At 39.6% G+C, this 23,252-nt stretch overlaps 1 protein-coding gene across 1 annotated transcript in view; it reads left to right on the top strand.

Annotated features, from left to right (window-relative positions):
• The first annotated feature begins 8,069 nt into the window (after window positions 1-8,069).
• Window positions 8,070-23,252, top strand: part of DUSP16 (dual specificity phosphatase 16) — a 29,234-nt gene continuing 14,051 nt past the window's right edge. The window contains 2 exon segments of the mRNA XM_009879734.1: window positions 8,070-8,300; window positions 9,379-9,517. Of these exon segments, the coding sequence (XP_009878036.1) occupies window positions 8,070-8,300; window positions 9,379-9,517 (370 nt within the window).

Here is a 23,252-nt window from a genome sequence, read left to right as displayed (position 1 = left end):
TTTGCAAGGCTTTTAGAGCAGTTGCCTAAAGACATAGAGGTGATTCTTGTAGCTCCTTTCCTCATGAGATGACGTGGGTTTTGAGTTTGTTCACTGACTGTCATAATGTGCTCAGGCCTTTGCTGCAGTGGCTCTTCATGGTTGTCATATCACTTACTACGTGATTCAGTGCCACTCCTGGATTTTGTAGTAAGGCAGTGCTTAGCAATAAGTTATTATCATGTTTTATGTTACAGTGATCAAGTAGAGCAGTCATCTCTTGATAGCAATGATTTGAATCTTGGTTTTAGCTGCCCAGGAAACAGTTTGGAATTGACACTAATATGTTTATTTTTACTTCCTCATGTAAAGGTAATAATTTAATTTGTTTACATAGGAACAGCAGGTGCTTTGTATAGAGGTCGTATGGATATGACTATACATAATGATTGGTGGTGCCAGTGTTACTGGTTTCCAATGTTGGCTTTTTTAGTGCGTGGTTAGGTGGGATGAATTATCCGAGATGTTCTGTTTCATTAGTCTTTGTCCATGCTGTAATCAGACTGATTTATGGCAATCTCCTATATTGATAGATACTGAACAAGAGTTTGTGAATTTGCTTGAATTCATACAAATGCATCACCTGTGAATGATAGTTACAGATTAGACTTCTAGCAGGGAGATGTGCCAAATTGTTTGGAAGGCTACTGTTGGTTGTTTTTTTGTTTGCTTGTTGTTTTTATAAGAATCTCCAACTTTTTTCTTTTTTCTTTTTAAAGAAGATGGAGAGATTTGCTGTGTGGGTGTGTTTTTTTCTTTTAGAAAATCAATATAACATAATTTTCTATTTTAGACTCCTTCCATTTAAATGAATGCTAGCATTTATAGATCTCTTCTCACCTAGGTTTTTCTGTATTTGGGGGAGTTTTACAGCAAATGACTACACTAAAACTGTGAAATCCGTTTTCTGGGTTTTTTTTTTAACTTGTAATAAGGATTTCTTTTTTTAATTTTCCTATGTTTAGGTATTTCCCTCTGCTGGCCTGTGTATGTGGACCACCCTGTGTCATCCTGTTCAGCCCATTTAGATTTTGACTGAAATGTGGCTCAGTAATTGCTTTTGACGCAAAGCAATAATGAATTCATATAAAAGTACTCTAGAATTTTAAGTTGCTTTGACTTGGAAATCATACAGGGAGAACAATCTTTTAAAAATCCATTGAAACTTTTCCTGGTTGCCTACTGTCCCAGGCAATAGGGAACTAAAAATGTTATGTACTATAGAATTTGTTTGGAGTGGGTTAGGTATCTTTCCTTCTAGATGTCGTGGAACTATATGCTGTGAACCTACAATAAAAAAGAACTTTGAAATGGAAAGAGCTTCTTGCCTGTATGGGTGGAGAGGGGAGTCCCCAAATAAAGTCTCTGAGTTGTTGAATAGAGTGATGTAACGTATCAAGAGCATGTTCTAACACTTCCCATGAGCTCACATTCTATCAGTCAGATTTCCCTGCTGTAACACATAATAAACATTTATTATTCCACAGTGAATGTCAAAGAGGTTGGCCTCTTGGTAAATGCAAGTGATAATAATCTGGCTCATTGCTCAGAGTTGGTAATGGTGCATGGATAATATTTGCAAGAACATTGCACATATTTGAGGGATATGTTGATTAGGTCACCAAAATGTGGTGTTTTGGTCATTTGTTTGGGGTTTTCTTTGTAGTAGTAGAAAGGACTATATTATTTCAAATACCACTACGTGTATAAAAAAACAATACCTTACTGTTACCTAAATGGAAGGTCCATTCATCTTGCTTAGCCCAGCTGTCTTGCAATGCTGGTGGTAAAAAATGTCACTCAGTAGTAGATGCAGAAATAGAATGAGCTTAAATATCTAAACTGGAGGTGTTATATGCAGCTTATTCATGGGAAGCTGATTTCCTTTCTGACTCTCTGTCTCCATGCCTCAGTTCTCAGATTGGTGAGCACAGTGAAATGGGGTGACTTTTCTTTAGAACTAGTAATAAAAACTGGGGAGGTAATTAGTCAAGTAGGATGAACGGCAACAGAACACTGAACAGAAAATTCTCCATGTATTTTTTTTTCTAATGGATTATACTTGCCTTTTTCATGAATGTACAGTGTTAATTCTAAAATGCATCTGGCTGCGGTTTCTACAAGGAAGAGAAAATTAACACTATTCCATTTTGACTGCATATATAGATCTAAAGTACAGATGTGCTGAAAGTAGGAGAGGAGGAAGCAGCCAATCTGATCAGACAGATAAGCAAAGGAAAGCAGGGTGAAATTCTTAAAACTGCTTCTCTTTTTGCAACATGGTACATAAGTAACATTTGGGGGAAAAAAAAAAAATAAATCTATGTGTTTCTATTTGAGTGGCTTCCTTGCTGCTCTCCACTCTTGCACCAAAGTGGAATGTGCTGGGAAGGGCGGGGGAAAAGTCTATGTTCTTCCACCCCCCCCAACCAATGTGAGGAAATGGTGTGCTTATGAGATGATGACACTTGCTTGATTCATCTGAAAAGCCAAAAGACACCTTCATTTCCCTCAGTTGATGAACATGAACGAACAGAGCTCTTCTTTTAAATCACAAGCATTTGTAATTTCAACCCAGTGTGGTCTGCACAATGGCAGGCAAGACATAGGCTTCTTGTAACATCAGTTACGTTTTTTTCGCAGACTTTACACTATATTATACAGTTGTCAGTCTCTGGAATTTATTGGCTTGCTTGCCAAATTCAGAAGTATAGCCATTCCTCACTTTGACTTCGAAATCTTATTTCCCTTGTGCTCCATAGACACTGTGTTTCTCGCTACTGATGAGTAGCAACTTGAGCAAGGATTGGCCCTCTCTCTCCTTAATTGTCACTCAGTCTCTAGCAGCATAGGTTACAAGCATCTGTCCAGAACAACATTTATTTCCGTTTTTCTGAGGCTGGTGAGAGAATGCTGTGGCTGTCATAGATTATTTTTTTGGGGGGTCGGGGAGGAAACACCTTCCAGGACTGGGAATTCACCCTGCAATCCCTACATCAGGAGTTCCTCTCTGATGCAGGAGTTTGTGTAGGCTTGTTTGTTGAGTATCACGTGTGGCTGTGGTGGTAGGGACTGGTGCAGATGGCATTGACACTGGCTATTGAACCACTGTCAGTTCCCAGCTCAGTAACACTGAAGCCAAATACTCCTTTGAAAACAGCTGATCTGCCAACAGTGGCATGTGTCCTGCAGTTTAGGATCTCCTACCTCTGTGTTTTGATTCAGCTTTTGGGTTTCCTTTTTATGCTGATGCCCATCCTGAGAAACATGAAAAGGAATTTGACTGTAGGGGAGGATAGTGTTTTTCTTGTATGTGCGTGTCTTTGCCTCTAGAAAGTAGAAAAATAAAGTTTTTAAAAGATCAACTCTTTCAGGTATCTCAGGCTGGGTATGCAAAAGCTGCCCTTCAGGACCTTCTAATCTTCAGATGCTGTAAAGTTATTTTGTTGGCGTTTTGCCATGCAGCAGTGACGTATGTAGAAGCACTGCTGTAGGCACCTGCCAAAGCAGTCATTAGTGACGTTGGGAGCAAAATTGCTGAGCGTTTATGACACCAAGGTTCAACTTCAAGGTTATCTTCTTCCGGGAGGTAGAAGTCTTTCGGAGATTGTAGCAAGGCTTCCAGGAGCTCTTCGCTAGTACCTTAACCGAGGCAGAATTAGAGCATTGTTCCGAGAGTTTTTAAAATATATTCTTACTACAGCTGCCTCTTTAAAAATAGTTGCTATCATACAAGCCAAAGCCTGAGGTAACTCAGACAAGCATACTGCTATGATGTAAGGGAATTGCTTGGAGTCGAAGTGGTAGAAGTAGAAATCAGGAGTGCATACAAAATGTGAGTTATTTTGACTGCAGAATCAAACACACAAATTAAGTGCCAGGTTTCCAGTTATACGGTTGCCTGCTTCACTCCATCTGAGCCGTTTGGGATGGGGAGAGGGATCCTGTAGTTGCGTGGCAGCATTGCACATACATATTAGAGATCCGCTGTTGTTTGTAATGGAAGACAGTAGGGGTTTTGTTGTTTTGATCCTTTAAACAATATAGAGAAACTGTAAAGATATTGGGCAAGCGTGGAACAGTTCTTCATAGTTTTACAGTGAGTTAAAAGCTTTATTTCTTCTTTAAAAGAAGAGGTAACAAGCAGTGCCACATGTTGCGGTCTGTCTACAAGGGGGAAGAAGCCATGCAGTATTATCAGTGTTTATGTGAGTGACTTCATGCAGTATTCTCATAGCTCGATTACGGATCAATTTTCAGTAATCCTGATTTCAGTGTAGAACATCCTGTGACTAAGATGGTTTCCTAGCTTGAAGGTCGGCAATGTAATGGCCTATTTAGGGCAAAGTGTTATATTGCATAATTTTATGAGACACTATGGTGTCAATACATACCATTGCAATTTAAGTCGCAAGTTGCGCAGCAGAAAGAGAACAGTCAAGAAATTGAATTTTAGCTTTTTACAAACTGTGATTAGAAACGAAGCAGATATTTCAATACTTCATAGTAGCTGAACGGTAAGAGCAGTCACCAGGAAGGGGAGAACTCTAGTGTTTACCTAAAGCAGAAGGGTGCCAGTTTCTCTTGTTTAGATAGGTCCCAAGGAAGAGTCCCTGAAGTCTGATGGTACCAGGAACAGAGACAATTAAGACAAACCGAAAACATGTAGTTGCTAAAAATGTTGTTCCTCCCCTGCCCAGTGGAGATGTTCCTGTCAAAACAGGATTTCAATCACAATAACTTGGGGTGACATTACTGTTTATTACTTTCAAGCCATGGGCAGAATGCTTTCAGAAACTTAACACATAGCTATACATTAAGGTAATAGTGTTATCTAAAAGGATTCTTGACTGGTATTCCACTTGCCTTATGTTCTTTACATGCTGTTTACCCAATCACCATGTATGTCTGGTTTGAGTTCTTTTTAAGGGTCTTCTTAAACAAACTTCTATCATACGAGAGTGAAGGCTGAGACAGCAAGCAGTAAGCATTCAGAAGATAAGAAATATACCCAAACTGAAAGTTGCAAATTAAAGATTACATATTTTTAACAGCCTCTGTTTTAGAGTGCTGTAGTATCTCAGCTGCTTTGTTTTCCTGTTATTACTTGGCCTTCAAGTCAGCAATTTACCCATCAAAACAAACTGTCTAGTTCACGAACAAGCTGTCTAGCTCACAAAAGAGCTAGAGCCAATTCCCACTAGAGCTGGTGGAAAAGTTTTCATTGAGTTAAGTGGGTTTGGTATCTGGCAGCCTTTGATATGAATAAAAGAGAATCAAAATTCGTGATGGGACATGGTAAGAGAAAGAAAAAGAAAAAAAAGAGTACTTTTTTTTCTCTCTGAAAAGAAAAACGGACACAACTATCAAGTTTCACTCCCCCCCACCCCCATTGCATAATGGCATAGACTTTTGATAACTTCCAGCCTGTCTACAGAGAGCCTGAGGTCAGTGTATAATGACTGCCCTTTGAAGGGGAGCATACCTGCCAACCAGGTTGCAAAGACAGGGTTTTTTTTTAATAGGTTTAATTAAGGTTTGGTACAGTAATTTTTCAAATAAATTTTGTAGTTTAGAGCAATATGCATTTCACTGCTATATGCTTCCATTTATGTGGACAAGCTTAAAACCACTGGCTCTATAGCAGTAGAATCAGGGCAAGTAGAAAATCACATTTTGTCAACCTAACGGCTGTTTATGTGAAACCTGGTGTTTTTCTTGTATTGCTACATGAAACTCTTGCAAAATAAATTTCTTTCAGTTTTCTTTTTTGGGTTGCTACAAGTGAAGTTTGTAATTTTTTCAGAATTTATTTTATTAGATTTGTGTAATATATCTAATGAGTAAAACATCTGTGGACCTGGGATTTCCCATTGCTAAACACAACTGACCTGTTGCTGTAATAGGACTTTTAATAAACTGTCTATAAATTAGTTTGAATTCACTTGCAATTAAGATAAATAACAAACAATTCAAACTGAAGCAGCAAGTCGACACTATAAGGAAGTGTAAGTTCTCCAGCTGAACCTGTGAAACTAAGAATGTAATTTTTTTTTTTTTAAACATATAAAATCTTCATCCCCATATGTACCTGTGTGTGCATGTATCGTGATAACCTGCTTCTGTTTACAAGTGTTTTGCTGCGTCAAGAGTGTCAATCAAATGGATTTGTAATTTCTTCATCTGGCCACTCCAGTTTTGTGACAGTTGTGTTACTTTTCTTTGTCCCAGCCAGCAGAAAGCAGAGGCAGAAAGGCTGCTCAGGTCATAGGCTGGGTGGCATGGGCCAGAACTGACATAAGACTGGCTTGAAGGCATGCTTTGCTTTGTGCAAGAGGGGTTGCATAGTTTTGTAACCTAAAATCACTTCCCCAAACGTGGTCTGCCATACTAACGAGGTGAGGAACTCTTGTCAGATGTGCGCTTTCATGGACAGCATCTAACCTGTGAGCTCCGCCACCTCAGCTGAAGAAGTCATCGCCCTCAGCTGTCTCCTCTTGCTGGAGCTGATCAGGAGGCAGCTGAATGTGTGGCTTGTGTTTCCTCTGGAGTTGTTGTTTGCACCCTTACGTAGACAGCTGTCTCTGTAAATACCCATGAGTGCGCTAAGAGACCAAGTTTTGAACTGTGGGAGCAAAGCAAGTTGACTCATGTTTTCTGTTGGATTTATAGCTGTAGCAGCCAAATCCCCTATGGACAAAGCCCCATGGTGGCTTCTTTCTGAATGTTCCTCCAGGGACTTGTTCCATCAAAGTGTATTTTGGGAGGCTCTGAAAATTCTGAGGACAATTGTGAGGCAGTAATACAAATAGGTGGTGAAACATGTCAGGTGTTTTTACTGCTCTGCTGCTGCCGCATTTTTCACTGCTGTGGTTCAGATGCTGTCAGGATCTAATTTTACAAAAGAATGGTTTGCTTCAGATATTGTTTATTATGTGTGAAAAGTGTAATGTACCTCATATAACTGTCTCACCTGCTCCAGAAAGGCCAGAGACAATGCTCACTGCTTTACCTTTCAGTAGTGTATTCACAAGGCCTCTGTTCCATGTCTGGTGATTAATTCAAATAAAATGCTTGTGTCCTGATGTAGCATCTTGTTCTTCTGGTTTCCTTCAGCCATGTGCTTAAAGGAGAGAGGTGGATGTAAGTTTTGTCCTTTCTTTTGTATGGTTTCAGTTCCCCAACTTGCAGTGCTGGTTTGTGAAATACTTTCCAAGGCATTAAACTTTAAAAATGTATCTTAACTAATATTACAACTTCTTACTAAGTGGTGAGGTGCTGAAATGCATCTAATTAGTTCTGCTATTGAAAGGAATGCCGTGATTTAGGGCAGTATGTCTTAATTATATTCTAACGAAGTCTTGTAAAGAGGCAGAGCTAGTGGCGACAAAAGTCTGCAATTAAGACAGGGTATGTTGCCTGAAATACAAGGTAATTGTCCAGGCAAGATCATTGGAATAGATTCAGAGCCTGTAGTTGCAAATACCCTCTCTAGGTGTTTGGCATATATGGCAGAGGGGGGAACTTCTCAGGAGTGTATTTATTATATGGTACAGACCACTGTGCAGTTAGCCTCAAAGTTGAATGTTTTATTCTGCAAACTTTCATGGCCTTATCTGGTTTATGTGTGGTTTTTTTTTTTATCTTCCTCTTCTTACAGGCTCTTAGTCCAGTGTAAAGCCGATGGGTGGGAGCAAAGGTAAAGAATGATGTAATGCAGCGGCAACCAGAAAGTATCTTTTGTTTGAATTGTGAAATGGCTACTCCATAGTCATCTCCCGATGAATCAGATGTGAGGGGCTGCTTTGTGGAATGAACCCTTTGTAACAGCACATCAACTGGAAGCAGGAGGAGACATTCAGTTGAAGAGTTCTTTCTGAAAATGGGTTTAACTTTTCTTTTGCCAGTCACTACCAGCATGACCTCATACACTTCTAGTACAATGGTGTGGCTAAGCCTTTGAGTACACAGCCATTACATCATCGCAGCAAATTAGAGAGGGAGGTGGTGAAAGAGGCCTTATTGTTGTCATGGCCGATGAGATGATCAGGACTCAACTCATTGTTGCCGAGAAGCTGGTGGCTTTGCTGGAGAGTGGTACAGAAAAATTGCTGCTGATTGATAGCCGCCCCTTTGTGGAATACAATACATCCCACATCTTGGATGCCATCAACATCAACTGCTCCAAGCTTATGAAGCGGAGGCTGCAGCAGGACAAAGTTTTGATTACAGAGCTCATTCAGCATTCAGCAAAACACAAGGTAGGGGTCATTTTCCTGTCATTCCTTGCGTTTGTTTAAAAGAGTGCCTGGAAAGCAACTTGTAATAATTTTCCCTTAGGTGTTTTGTTTTAAGTTTTTCCGAGCTCTTACCTGATTTAAGACACTATTGGTTACTGCTGAGAATCTTTGGGATTCTTTGTAGCCTGCTCTCCCCTAAGTGACAGAGTAATGGGAGGGATTCAGAAATTACTCAGAAAGAATGCTCTCAGGGTTCTTGTATGTCTTGCAAAGCACAGTCCCTTAAACGTATGTAATTAAGGCAGGAAACATTCTCCTTCTAAACTTCGAAGGATTCTTTGGGGTCTGTGGTGGCAGTGATGCTTAGCAAGTGGTCGTACAGTTTGCAAAGAAACTGTAGCTCTGTCAATCCTGGCTCCTACTTGCTGTTTAAAATACTTTCTGCATGAGTAGTTTCATGGGGTTTTGGTTGGTGGTTTTTTAAATAGTGTTACTAGCGAACAGAGAAAATAGCTAAGCTGTTTAAATTTAATGTGTATCTATGTGTGTTTTGTTTTTTAATCCATTGGTGCTTGTTTCAAATGTTTTAGTTACAAAAGTAATTTATTACATTCTTGCTTTGACATGTTAAAAATTGAAAACTTTTATTATTATTATTTCTACTATCTAAGGCATATTTTATAAAGTTGTGTAGGTGGCTAAAATGTGTGTGGTTTTAGGCAGTTTAAGGTCTCTACTGCTTATACACAAAAAACCCAGAAGCAGAGACTGAGGTAGGGCCTTCTTGTAAAAAGTTTAATTTTTAAACAAACCAACCAACTTAGCTGAAGGTAAAACATTTTACAAGTGACATAAAATTACCTAATGGTAGAAATTTGCAAAGTGTGCTTCAGTTTGGAGCAAATAATCAATTTACAAACTCTGACAGGAATCAGATCAGGCAATTAAGTATAAAATAAAAAGTGGTTTGCGTACAGCTATATAAGAAATCTCTGTGTCTGAACTGCTGCATAGCAAGTATGTGGGAACCCTGATGCAGGTGATAATGTTTCAATCATCTTCCTCCTTCCTATCTTCTTCTGAATTACTTGTGTTTCAGATTGAAATTGATTGCAAGCAAGAAGTGGTGGTGTATGACCAAAGCTCTAAAGATGTGACCTCTCTGTCATCTGAGTGCTTTCTTACTGTGCTCCTGGGCAAACTGGAGAAGAATTTCAGCTCTGTGTATCTGCTTTCAGGTATGATGAACCAAGAAAAAAACCAAAACACTTGAATGAGAAGAAAGAAAATGCTGTCATTATAGCTATTGTGTACACAATTTTGCAACAGTGCTGGTATGAACTTCAGTTGTAGCATAGCTGTTCCTGTAGTTCTTTATGCATATAGTGACACTCGTAATACAGAATCATAGAATCATCTAGGTTGGAAAGGACCTTTAAGATCATCGACTCCAGCCATCAACCTAACACTGCCAAAACTACCACTAAACCATGTCCCTCAGCACCACGTCTACCTCTCTTAAATACCTGCAGGGATGGTGATTCCACCACTTCCCTGTGCAGCATGTTCCAATGTTTGATAACCGTTTTGGTGAAGAAATTTTTCCTAATATCCAATCTAAACCTTCCCTGGTGCAACTTGAAGCCATTTCCTCTTGTCTTACGTATTGATACTTGGGAGAAGAGACTGACCCCCACCTGGCTACAACCTCCTTTCAGGTAGTTGTAGAGAGCGATAAGGTGTCCCCTCAGCCTCCTTTTCTCCAGGCTAAACAACCCCAGTTCCCTCAGCTGCTCCTCGTAAGACTTGTTCTCCAGACCCCTCACCACTTTCGTTACCCTTCTCTGGGCTCACTCCAGCACCTCAATGTCTTTCTTGTAGTGTGGGGCCCAAAACTGAACACAGTATTCAAGGTGCAACCTCACCAGTGCTGAGTACAGTGGGACAATCACTTCCCTTGTCCTGCTGGTCACACTGTTCCTGATACAAGCCAGGATGCTGTTGGCTGCCTTGGCCACCTAAGCCAGCAGTGTGCCCATATTTAGCTCACTGTTGGCCAACACCCCGAGGTCCTTTTCTGCCAGGCAGTTTTCCAGCCACTCTTCCCCAAGCCTGTAGTGCTGCATGGGGTTGTTGTGACACAAGTGCAGGACTCGGCATAGGTATAATGCTTAGAAATTGCATCTTACAGGAGATATATTACACCATTAGTGCTGTGTAAGTGGCAATTGATCAATACAGGGTTTTTTAAATGCATATGTCTGCTATTTTAGGGTCAAAGATAGTAAAAGAAATGTACTTCCCTGGTCTTCTAAATACTGTACGTGCTAGGAGGAAAATCACTTCCTTGGTAATTACTACAATAAGAACAAAAGAAATGATCTCCCAGAGTTATGGAGATTATTTTGTATGACTTCTTAAACTGCAAGTCCTGAAGTGGTAGTACTGTATTTAGGGCTTCTCCCTCATCTCCCCCCCTTCCCCCCCCTTTTAAAAAAAAAAAAATAATAATCCCAGGTCAAAGCATCCACAGAAATTCAAGTCCTTATAATACAGGATTTGTTGGTGTTAACATGTGCTTGTGTTGTTATTTCTGTCATGGAACAGTAGATCCCAGTGTTCACAAGAAGGAACAAGGAGGGGCATGAAGTAGATCCAGGGCTGAAAGAAGAGGGGATGATGAATACAAGTAGGAAATCTGTTGCAGTGACATGACCAGCGATCTAATGAAGTGTATACATAGTCTCTGAAATGTTAAAACTAAAGTCAGAGACTGAATAACGGTGAGGAAAAGGGAAAAGGTCTACCAGAGAGGTACTTCCTCTTAGCAAAAAGGTTTCACTGAGGTTTGTAGTGACTTCCAATGAAAGTGATATGGAGGTGGTTGTGTTACTGAGAGAACTTTTCCCAAACTATTTTGAAAGTGAGTACAGAGAAAATTAATAATTTCTGCACTTGGATAGGTGCATTTGGTGCTCGTGTGAGATATACTTACAGAAAACTAAGTAGGGTTATGCTTTAGCTATGTTTGGTGCTTCTGTTTTCTTTGCTGTCTCGGTAAGAATTACACCTGTGCATTGTGGACTACAATATTAGATTAAGTAATTCTTCTTCTGTATGAGCCACCAAGTAAATATGTGATGTCTAGGGCACAGTAAATGCTTAATGTAAGATTGCTGAAATATGTGGTTAATAGTCCCTTAAATTTAAAACTGTTATTTAAAAAATAGGCCAGTCTAGAAGCAGTTCATGCCTCTTAAGAAATCCTTTTATTGTTTGAATACCCAGTTCTGCTCATCAGTCCTGAGATTTTTTTAATAACCAGAAGAGTATTACAACTCCGTGCAGCAACACAGACTATTTGCAACTTAATTTCCATGGTGGAAAGAGACACAGCTATCTAATAACTCAGAATTAGACCTCATGGCAGGGAGCAGTTTGGGGTGGGGGATCCTTAATAAGGCCAAGCAAAGGACAGTATCACAAAACTTCCCTTCTACTGCGAACGCTAGTTGCGTCTGTCTTAATGATACTATGAGAAATTGCTTTGGTTTGTTTTTTGTTTCTAGCATGTGGTAGTTGTCTGTTCAAGCTGAAAATGCAACGTAAACCACATGCAAGACACTAGTGCACATTAGTTACCTGAGGTGAACTTAGCTACATGCAGTTGGTAAGTATTAGTTTCGGTGTTAGAGGCAGAGAAAGGGAATCTAATGTGTTAAAAACCACCTTATATAGAAAGGAAGATTTTTATTTTAGCACGTTAAATGCATTTCTCGTAGCAAAGATTGGATTTGAGAATTTCATCTTATTTTTGGTTAAAAAGGTAGTGATGGAGGTGTTTATGAATGCAGAAACTACTGATGGCTTTAAAACCTGTACTAGGGGAGTATAAGAACAAAAGGGAAATGTAAGGAAAGTGTTTACTACTGATCTATTACAGGTAAGCGGTTATTTCAGGAAATATACCCAACTAAGATGAATTGGTAGTAAGGTAATTAGCATCAGCTCTATTCCTCCAGCTCTATAGCATTTCCATCTCTTACAATGACTTTGCTCTGATTTTAATCCTTACATAAGAAAATACATTTCACAGTCCTGTTGTTTTCTTAGAGCTGTTAAAAAGCTAGCTGCTTAACAAACACACACACACATGAAACCTTCTGGGATGTGGGGTGAAGGAGAAGGTGCTAGATTCGGTCTTATGGAAAGTTCCTTGGAGATTATTGATACGTGGCTCTAGGAAACTAGATAAAATGTGTTGTCTCAGCAAGCTGATGACGAACTCTCATAAACGTTTATGGCCTATAATGAGAGTAGAGGTCAGTGCACCACGTAAAAAGAAAAACCTTTGGACTTGAGTTTTCCCTGTGCCACTCAATTTGGCTTATTTAAAATAGTGACCTTAAATAAACATTTTAGGGTAGGAAAATATTTTTTTGTTGGGATAGAATTAAGGCGTAATTAACAAATATCTGAAATTCCTGCATCTGTTCTTCATGCCTCCCCCCATTACTGAGCACTCACTGAGGTGTTTTTTTATTTAGGTTGTGCATACCCTGGAGGTTGGTTTTCATTGATGTAACTAATGTAAAGACCTCAAAGGAACCCTTACCAATTAATTAAAGCTCTTGATCTAACCTCATAAAAATATTTATGATCTGGTGGGGAATGTTCTCAGGAATTTAAATATTTCTTTTGGCTCTTAATTTTTAACAGTGCGCAAAATACTGAAATGTGGGTACTGAAGGCTTAACCCCACTCCCATCACTGCATCTGCTCTCCTGAGTTAAATAAGATTTAAACACAGGGATGTGACTTGATTCCTTCTCTTCCCATATTTTGAGAACTGCATCTACTTTTATGGAGTCCTTTTCCTAGGTACGGTATTTTTATGATGTTTCTGCTTGCTCTGCAGAAACAGTTAAGAGAGACTACCATTTCTTGCTTGATGAATTAGCATTATTAAGGTGGTAAACGCTAAGAGTCTTGCTTAAATTCTCTTCCACTATGTCAATGGAAATTATTTATGTTCTACTTTGCTAAAACACTTGCTCTTCTGTACTTCTCTTAATCTGGCTTACTCCTACTCTTGCAAGCACAGATATCTTCATGATGGTTACCTTTCAAATATTGCCGGTGATGAAAATGAAGCAGAGCTTTTTATTTTGTGGGGTTTTTTTAATTTTATTTTTTTGTACAGAAGACTCATGCTAAACAGAAGGATTTCTGAAAAAAGCAGAAAAGCCTACGTTCCTGTATTTCCAGCCTGACATTAAAAATTGTAATAGCCTAACACAGAAACACTGTACTGTCTCTGAAATGAAATCAAAAGCAAGAATTCTTGTACTCAGGTGGATGTGGAGCAACGGTAAATATTCAAGGACTAGCTAAACTTCAGAGTACTGTAATGCAGGATCATAGAAACAGTTTTACTGAACTCTATAAGAATTTTTTTAGCACTGCAATACCAGAGTGTATTTTGCTCGCAAACCGTGAAGGACGTATTTTTCTCTCAGTCACTGAATTGCCACTTAGACTTCATGTACCATGGTATTCAATGCCACTGAGAACAACCAATATGGAAAACTTATATAATGTACCAGATTATAAAGTGTATGGGCAGAAGTGGGGTTAAATATACTGGAAGCCTTTTGTGAGCTTCTAGAATTGGCTGTACAGTTTTACCCTCTAGTGCCTGGTATGCTGAGGTCTAGATCTGTATGTGACTGTATTCCTTCGGAACCGTGCCTCTCATTGAATAGCATCCACCTGATCTGCAAATGTAATCAGGGTTCTGTATCGAAAGTTGTATACTTTCTTTTGCTTCACGGTCAGAGGTGAAGCTTCAATGGATAAGTGAAGACTAGGGGGAAGGAACGACTGGTCTCACGCTCAAGTCAGATGACATCTGTCTTGAAAAGGGATCCATAAACTTCTATGTGCTACTTTCTACACAGGTTACCTGTATAATTCAGGGAATCACTAGTAGAGAATTACAGATTTTTCTAGGTGCCTAGCATGAAGTCCGCATCTGACTTGCAGAACCACAGAGCACCAAGCTGTACGCCTCCTTCCCAAAACCATGGTTGGACTGTGAGTACAGCCACCGCATAAAAAAGCAGTGTTGGCAGGTAATCGAGGCCCAAGTGGTGAATTGCCTACTAATCTCTGCTACCCTTCTGCCTATGAAAAATTTCAGCCGTAGTATGATTTAATGGATTTTGCTTTCATAAGAGCTCCCTGATAAGCTTCTACAGAGCACAAAGCTACCACAATAAGTAGAAAGACATAAATTGTTAGTTTTGTATTCAATGGCAAATGCAGGTGACATATGCAATGGACAATGAATGAAGTCATAAGCTGAGTATGTAAAGAAACGGCAAACAGAATGAGTTCAGTGAGATCGGGCAAAGATCCTGGAAACGAAATAGTGAGTAATTAGCCAGAGACTGTTTCAAAAGGTATGTTTATGTTGGAACTTCCCAAATCTTTGTTTCCCCCAACCTGTCCCTCACCTAACAAAGTGTGTGTACAAAATGGAAGACTTGCTTGGAGGATGCAAGAAGAAGGGAACAAGGAAGGAACTCTTCTACAGTCTTGTTTATTCTGGTGTTTTATTTAAAAATACTTGAAATTGGAAGTTCATCTAAAGGAATCCTAGTATAAAAATGCCTGTATATCTAGGGGACATTTACCATTGTGTTGTCTCTACTTGCCTAAAGCAAAGCTGGACAGGAAAAAAAGCCCAGTGCTCTCTACCCGCTTTGTCACCAGAAAACACGTGCTTGTGGCAGAGGAACAGGAGATCTTAAGACAATTCTTTTATAGGTACAGCTGGTCATTTCTATCTCCTGAAGCAACCAGGGCTTAAAGACTGAGCTTTCTTCCCCACTTCTGCAGTCTCATATGCCAAGTAGGATACTCGATATGCACTGAAAGATAGCATGAGGTAGCTGTGGTTTGTGCTGTTAAATTCCTGTCTAACACCCTAACACTTTTTAACATCTGGATTTGGAGCATAATAACTTTTGGTTGTGGCCGACTGAAGTTCTGAGTATTCCTTGTAAGTCTTTGCAGAGCGCCTCAAGGAGAAAAGCACACCTTCAAATGGCGGTCATCGATTGAAATTATTGAGTTATCTGCAAGTTGAAATAATTACAGCTAGAATGAGCTGTTAAATATCCTACCAGTGTTTAGAGAAGGAAGGATAGTTGCACAATGATGCCGGCTTTCCTGATACACTGGCTGGCGCCATCAGAAGCAAGTCTCTAAAGAAAGAGATAAAAGTCTTGCTGAGGGAGTGCAGCTTTCCCTAAGTGGTTCCATAACCCATAGAGTACGACCAGTGCTGGTGAGGAGGAGACAAGAACGAGAGAGGAGCTTAGCTCTGAATTGCCCTCTTCAAAAGTTTCCCTCTCCATCAATTTTTAATGAGTGTAGAAAAACTAGTACCCTTGGCTACAGCCAGTCCTCTGCGAATATCCTCCCACCCTTTGTACTTAAAATGCAGTTTTGAGTGTTTGTTTAGTGCCATGATTGTTTTACGCACTTGAAGAATGGGAGTAGAGTTTATTACTTTCATATGTGTGTCCACTTGCTGTCTTTTGAGAGAGAGCAAAGTTTGACTAGCATGGAGCTCTCATAACATTTCTCAAACCCAAGAATAACTTGTTAAGTTTGCTTTTGTTTTGGATACCTCTGGATGCTTGTGAAACTTAATTGACTGAAATTATGACGAGGGTATCTTTTTTTTATCTTTTTTTTTTTTTTTTTCCTTTAAAGGCAGAAAGGACAAGTGTGAGTGTCCAGTATGCTCTCTTTTCTTGTTGTTGGTCTGATTTTTCTATATGCCACGTGGGTGGGAGGAGGGGCTTGACCCCATTCTTGCCACCCCCAAGCCTTGTTTGCTTAACCTGCCTATTAACCTTGTCTTACCAAAAGCAGAAACCCTCCAGGGCAAAGAACTTTTCTTGCTACTGTGCTTGTAAAACACCTGGTGTAATGGGTCCACTTTCTGAATGCCCCTAGCTTTCCCAAAGAGTGAAATCTTGAATCTGTTGGGAGGACTCCCCGTGGCTGATGAGAGGGGACAGGAAGGGGAGGGTGGGTGCAGGGATGGCAGCGTGCTCACGGGGCTCTCCAGCCTGAGCGTGTGTAATGGAAAATGGCAAGCATCCATGTGGAGCAGAGCTGGAATGCGTAAATTGTAATGGCCTGTGGAGGTCTGCAGCTCGTTTAAACAGAGTGGAAACATTGTAGATTCATAAAACTTGTGAGTCAGAAAGTTTACAACTTTCCTTCCTTACAGCAAGGGAAAAATCTATACTGCAGCTTTTAGATAAACATTTGAATGTTTGATGCGAGTGTGACTGTGAAAGTGCTGTGAAAATCACAGCATTAAGAGCCTCTGATCTGATTTGAGGCAAAGTAGACTTTAGTTAGTTTTGTATATTTTGTGTTTGCTGTAGTGCTTTTTAAACTTGATTTATTTATTTTTAGCATAGTTTTCAGTAATGTTGCATTATGTGCCTAGCACTAACCAGTATTTACAGTAACAAATTCTAAATTGCTATTAGGAGAAGAAAAAAAAAGCTAAACATGTATGTACTCCACTGTACTCCACCTTTGGTGAATATAGAAGTTTGGTAAGGCTTACTTAAAATTACAGGGTCTAAATATTATCTTGTCGTTGTAAATTTTCCTGCTTTTCTATTCTTCTTTTCCTTTAAAAAGGGATAACAATATATTTGTTAGTATATGGCTATAGAAAATTATGAATAATTAGTGCCCTTAATGAAGAAGCAAATTCTGGATTTAATGAAGGTGGTGGAATTGTCAGTCAAATCCACAAGCTTCAAAGTCTGCTTGCAATCCTTTCCTAGTACATGCATATAGTCTTTGATTTTTGACTCATCCCTTAGGTCTTAGACCTGTTCCAATCCCTGCTTTAAAATAATTGTGTTTGACACTGTGTTAACCCTGACGAACTGGCAGACGAGTAGGTCTTCTGGGAAAAGGGAGAAAGTTGCTTCTAGTCTGTTTTCAAGAATTCATTGAAGAAAACCAACTCCCTTTTGCTTTTTCTGAACAGTCAGAATCCAAAGCAGTGGGGGAAAGGAGCAATATCTGATTTGAATGGTACTTAAGAGAAATGCCAAAGTTTGCTCTGTTACCAGTGTGCATTGTCCCTGGTCTTTTGCAGCAGGCTCCATGACCTGTGGAAAAACAGACATGCTCGCTGTCTCTTGCATCTCCATCAGGAGCACAAGACGAGATCTTTCTGTGCATCCCGTGGGACACACACAGGGTTGCAGGGCCAGCTGGATCTATGGGTTGTATAAAACACTTCATAGGCTTTTCTTAGCCTGAAGTTTTAGGGAAGCCAAGCTCATAGCAGTTGCCATGTTGTCTGTCTCTCTTCTGTCACCCACAAAAGATGTTTAAGCTTGTTGGTCAGCTTCAAAAAGGTTTGACAAAAAGAGTAATCAAGTTCTTGTAAGCCCTATGGAAATGAGCACTAGTACAGTGCAGAGCCTCAAATGAGTGTCTCCCCCTGAAAAGCAGTTTCGGGTTGAGCCGAGCTGGTTGTGGATTTGGTGGTGTGACCAAGCAGCAGTGCCACGTGGGCCCCAGCAGTGCAAGAGGAATCCTTGAGAGCTCAGGCCGCAGTAGCCACCTGAGGATCCACCATGAGATGGGCACCAGTGGCAGGTGGCATTCTTTGGTTGTGCAGCCCCTCTGATTACTTGGTTGAAAAAATGTGTTTGCTTAGTGCGAAGGTGGAAGGCTGCTCTTCTGGTCTTTAGAATGGGTCTCCTTTAGTTGGAGAAGGTGGCTGGGACACTCATCTCTGTTACCAACCCCTTCTCTAGCTGAATTTCTTCTCTTCTGCCCTCTTCCTCGGCTTTGCTGCCAGATTCTGGGCGTGAAAGACAATTGCATGGAGTTCTCTTTCCAGCTTTAGCTGACAGGCTCATAGGAAACACATGATGCGATGGGTGAAGACCTCTTTTCTGATCTTGCTTTCATTCCAAGCTGGGTTTCATGGCTGCCTTTACAAAGACTAAGTAAGAAATCCCCCCAGAACAAGCGCAGCGTAAGCTTGTTGGTTACGTTTGCTACTGTTAGGATTTGTATACGCTCTCCTTTTTGTAGAAGTTATGTCTGTGCTTGGACAGTTACACTAGGAAAAGCAAGTTACACCTAATGGGACGGTTCACTATTTGCATGTTTCCCTTTCACTGCAGAGCTGTGGGCACGTCAGCTGTTGCACTTTAATTTCACACCCAACTTTAATTCGCTTTATCTCTGACATGTAGTCAGGTCTCTGTTCCTTTCTGCGCTTTGTCAGTATGCACTTGCCTGATTAGCAAAAGCAGCTATCCCTAGATGATTAAGGATAACACTTCTGGTGCAGATCTCTGCAAAGAGTTGACAAAGAGAAACCAGCATAACATGGAATGAACATGGGAAACATCTTCTGTTCCCTCCCCCCTAGTTTTATATCCTATTATGGTGTCATTTAACTGGAATGGTTTTATTGAGCATGGGGTAAAACCAGTAAAATGTTACATGCACTTCACAACTCTGTATTAAGTGTTCAAATCAAGACCTTAATGCTTAAGCGGCCATTCGCTTGCAAACCTATGTAGTGGTTTAGAGAGCTACTGTTCCTGCAGCTGCGGCATGGCAACTGGCAGCATGGGGGAATGCTCCTGGTCTGCTTCCATATAACACAATAGAAATGAACTGATGTAAAGGCTTGCAGTTCTCAGCAGTTATTCCTCTGTATTAATTTAGGAGTTGCTGCTGATGGTGGTTAAACTAAGTAGTCATAAGGATCTGGATGGATTCTCTTCCCTTAATAAAAGGTAGCTGTTCCCAAATCAGTAACATTTCTCTGGCCATCATTTGTAGCCACCTGATCCCATCTTCTCTCCCTCTCCTCTTCCTGCTGCTGGCAAAGTTAGTTGTGAGTTTTATTTATATGAGGATTTAGTCAGTGAATCTATAAGAAAGGAACTTTTACTGTGGAATTTTGCTGAAACTTTTTCATGCCTTCTGGGTTGTTTTCCTTCCGAATTTTGTTTCCTGAGTTGGCTGAGAAGGGAACTGAAACTTCTGATACCAAGTTTCCTTTAACAATCACACCTTTACCATCACAATCGTAGTTAGGAAACGGTAGTGTCTTGATCAAAGGAAAATCTGTAGTCACCACTTTGCAGAACCATAGCAACAGGGTAATTGAGTAGGTTACCAGATCTTGCCAAATTTCTGCTAATGGATGTGGAGGCTTGTAAGCAAGAAACGTGGGCTGTACTTTAAAGACCTAGGAGGTGTTGGGTTGTCTGCCGCACACACAAGGGCTGAGGCTGCAAAACCACTGACAGCTTTTCGCACCTTAACATAGTTTCATAGAAACCGTTGTGTGTCATAGCCACAAGAAGTGAACAGAACAAGTCAGCACTGGAATGCGGTACGGTACTGCTGTTCATTAAACGTGCTGCAGCCAGGGGATGCTTACCACTCAGTTAAAACTGAAATAATTTCACTAGTCTATTCATTTTTAACAAGCTACCTAAGCAAGAGCTGAGTTACCTTGGGGCAGTTGCAGAACTTCGCAGTCTTCTGATGGATCATCTAAAATTAGAGCAGAATTTAATTAATTGATTTTTGTCTCAGAAACATAAGGGACAACCAGCTGAACATTACAATTTATTGCTGCTACTTTTGATATCTTTTACTTTCATGTTGGAAAATATATTGGATGATACGGTTTTAATTTACTTCTGTCTCATATTGCTTTAATTTGCTCCCATAATGATGGAACTCATCATCCCCAAAGATTTTTTTCCTTCAAACTCAATTAGGGCCTATTACGCAAGTAAGACAGACTTCGAGTACTGTTAGCTACTTGCTAGCAGCCAAAGGATAGAATGACTTACATATATGTAATCATGACAGAAGCAAACAGCTATTTAAAACTGAAGAAGCAGATGCATTGTACTGCTTATCCGCCTGACCATGAAGATTTTCAGATGTAATGGAACTATTGCATGAGTGGTGATGGAAGACTTTTCCATTAATTCATCAATATCGGAAAAAGAGTGAAAAACTTCAAAAGCCTCTGGGGTGGGTGGGTGGGGATGGGGGAGGGAATCTTTTTAAACACAAGCAAAATTTTATAAATATATGTACAATACATAAAAGTTACTCCGTTTCCTCCTTCCTCTGTCCATAACATTCAAATCGACAAGAAGTGGTTTCATCCTGTTGAATGTCAACAGAGCTGTTTCAGCTTGGCTTCGCCATCAAGAATACAGAGAACCTGTATGGCTCGTAAGCTATTTAGGAGAGAATATTTTGGATTTATTTGTCAGTCATCTATTTCCAGGGCCCAGTTACATTTATCAAAGACTTCAGTGAAACTTTATTAACTCAATAGCTCTGTTAATGACCTGTAGATTTTTTTACCCACAGTTTCAACATGGTGTTCTGATTGATTTATTATTTTCAGAGGCTGGAGTAGTGGTGGGAAGAAAGGGTGTTATTTAGAAACTAGCTTCAGAAGAAAAGTATATTTTCTTTTATTAAAACAAACTGCACAATGCCGCCAATAGCCATATTCCAACTTGGGTAGGTAAGGAGGTTTAAAGATGAAATTTCCCTTGATGCAAAGGTCATCCTCAAATTACAGAATTTGAAACTAAACCAGTTCCATCTTTCTTTTAAGACTCAGTTTTCTATTCTGCATTCTCACCTGTACACCGAATTAATTTTCTAAATGTTTAAAGTTAGTTTTTTGAGGATGGTCTGCTTCATTTACAGCAGAAGTGTACAGGTAGTCTAAGTGCTTAAAGCGCTTTTCTCAGAAGAGAAATGTAGACTGTGTGTAGACTCCAGCTTTGGGGGCTCACGGAGGCTGTAATCTGTGTTGGAAAACAGACACACGTGAAATAAATGCCTTTTTTCTACACATCGTTAGGTGCTGTTATTTTTTCACCTACCTATTTAAAAAAAATAATAAATATTTTGTAAGTCAATGCAAGCAAATACTGATGAGTGCAGTTCCTTAGAATAGACGTAAGGCTTATAATGACACTACAGTTCAGTGATTGTATGCATGGATGCTGTTCTAGAAGAAATTGTTAGTTTAGCAGGATGCATACAAGAATGTGTTTTGTTGGTATGGGTTTTGTTTGTTTGTGGGGTTTTTTTTAAAGCAATTTTTCAACATAGGCTTATCTAGAATGTTTTTTTTCCCCTATTGTGAGTGCCATAAATCAAAGCCAGATATGTTGAAAAGCTACTAACTTTTTGAAATGGTCATATAAGGTGGCAGGGAAGATAGATTAATATTTGAAACAAGTTGCTGATTTCATGTTTTTTCAAGTCAGTTCACTACTGATACTAATACCAGGTTAAAATATATTCAAAGGAAAGACATTCTCACTTGAGAGCTTGTGTAAAGGTAGGTAATATAATGTCAGAATCATCTGATTTGAGAGTTTTGTGGTTGTAATTTGTATTGTAGGGATGCTGAAGCAACATCTTACTAGGAAAGCATGAGTAGAAAGAAGAAACATGATTTTGAAGTGATGAATGTCCCAGAGGAAGTGTTGAAGCATCTAATCTTGAATCACTTCAAGCTTGCCTTGACAGAGTCCTAGAATAAAAATAAAATAAAAAATCGCTCCTTACACTTATGATGACAGAACATGGGTTCCATCTCCCAAAATCTCAGATTTTTTGCATATTAGCTTCTCGCTTAATTTCTTGTTGCAGTGTTCATACAGAAGTGAGACCAGTCCCTATGTAGTTGGGAAAATTCTTTTTTTGTTGTTGTTGAACTTTGCTCATGTGGTCTTTTGCAAAGAAAGCACAGATGTAAAATCTTTTCTGTGCTTGTGCTGCTGCTTTGTCAGGAAGAAGAGTCACTTCTCTATTTCCAGCTTTGTCAGATAGAGGCTCCAGAAAGCAGCGAACAAGTTTCCCAAGAAAAAGAATAAGCAAATGAAACCAAAGACTAAAGTTTTATTTCCCCTTCTTCCCCCAACATCTTAAGGAACTGCTGGGCACCATATCTTACATTAAATTTAATTTGAGAGGAATATAATGCCTATAAATTCAAGGATTGCTTCCTATAACAGAGGGGAAAACATTATGCCATACAGAAGAAAATTTAGCAAGTACACGAGACAATTTTTTGCAAACTCCTTCTGTCATTCAGTTGATACGTTGAACAAGCCGTGTCTATGCTCCTGAACAGAGCTGTGGTAAAGCAAGGAGGAGGAAATCCAGCTAACAGAAATAGAAAACATCAGAGCCAAACCTTCGCTGTGTCCGTAGCCTAGGTCCTTCAGTTTAGGGGTATGGCTCTGTGATGGGCAGTACCTTAGCTTAGCATTCCCCCGCCATCCCATACAGTCCAACCTGACCCTTATATTCTCATGATGAACATTGTCATAGTTGTCTAAAATCAGTTATCTGACAAAATAGACAAGTGATTTTTATTTTTTTTTTTCCCATAAGTCAGGATATGGAACAGGAATTGCTGTTCATAAAACTTCTGTTCTGAAAACTTCTTGCTGGCTTTTTTATCAGATAAAATGGGCTGTAACACACATGGCTGTTACCTTGGGTTTTTTCTACGTTTACTAAAGATACGGATTATAAAATCCAAAGAATAGGCATAATTCAGGCAATGGTAACGCAAGCCTTGACAAAACAGTACATTATCTTATTTCTGAATAATTTTAATTCATATCTTCAAACTGTAATAATAGTGAACATAGCATTTGGCAGATTTAGCATGTTAATACTTCACTTCCTTGATGATAAAAAGGTGCCTCGTTCTGAACAGGTTATAATTACTCTTCCTTCACTTAAAATTCCACTTGTCTCAGTGCTTTAAGGTGAGGAAATAGTTGGGGACTTTCAGTATGGTTTGTGCCTTTCACCCTTACTGTT

The sequence above is a fragment of the Charadrius vociferus genome, unplaced genomic scaffold (genome assembly GCF_000708025.1).
Source record: "Charadrius vociferus isolate BGI_N301 unplaced genomic scaffold, ASM70802v2 scaffold90, whole genome shotgun sequence".
NCBI lineage: Eukaryota > Metazoa > Chordata > Aves > Charadriiformes > Charadriidae > Charadrius > Charadrius vociferus.
This window is presented reverse-complemented; position numbering and strand designations above follow the sequence as displayed.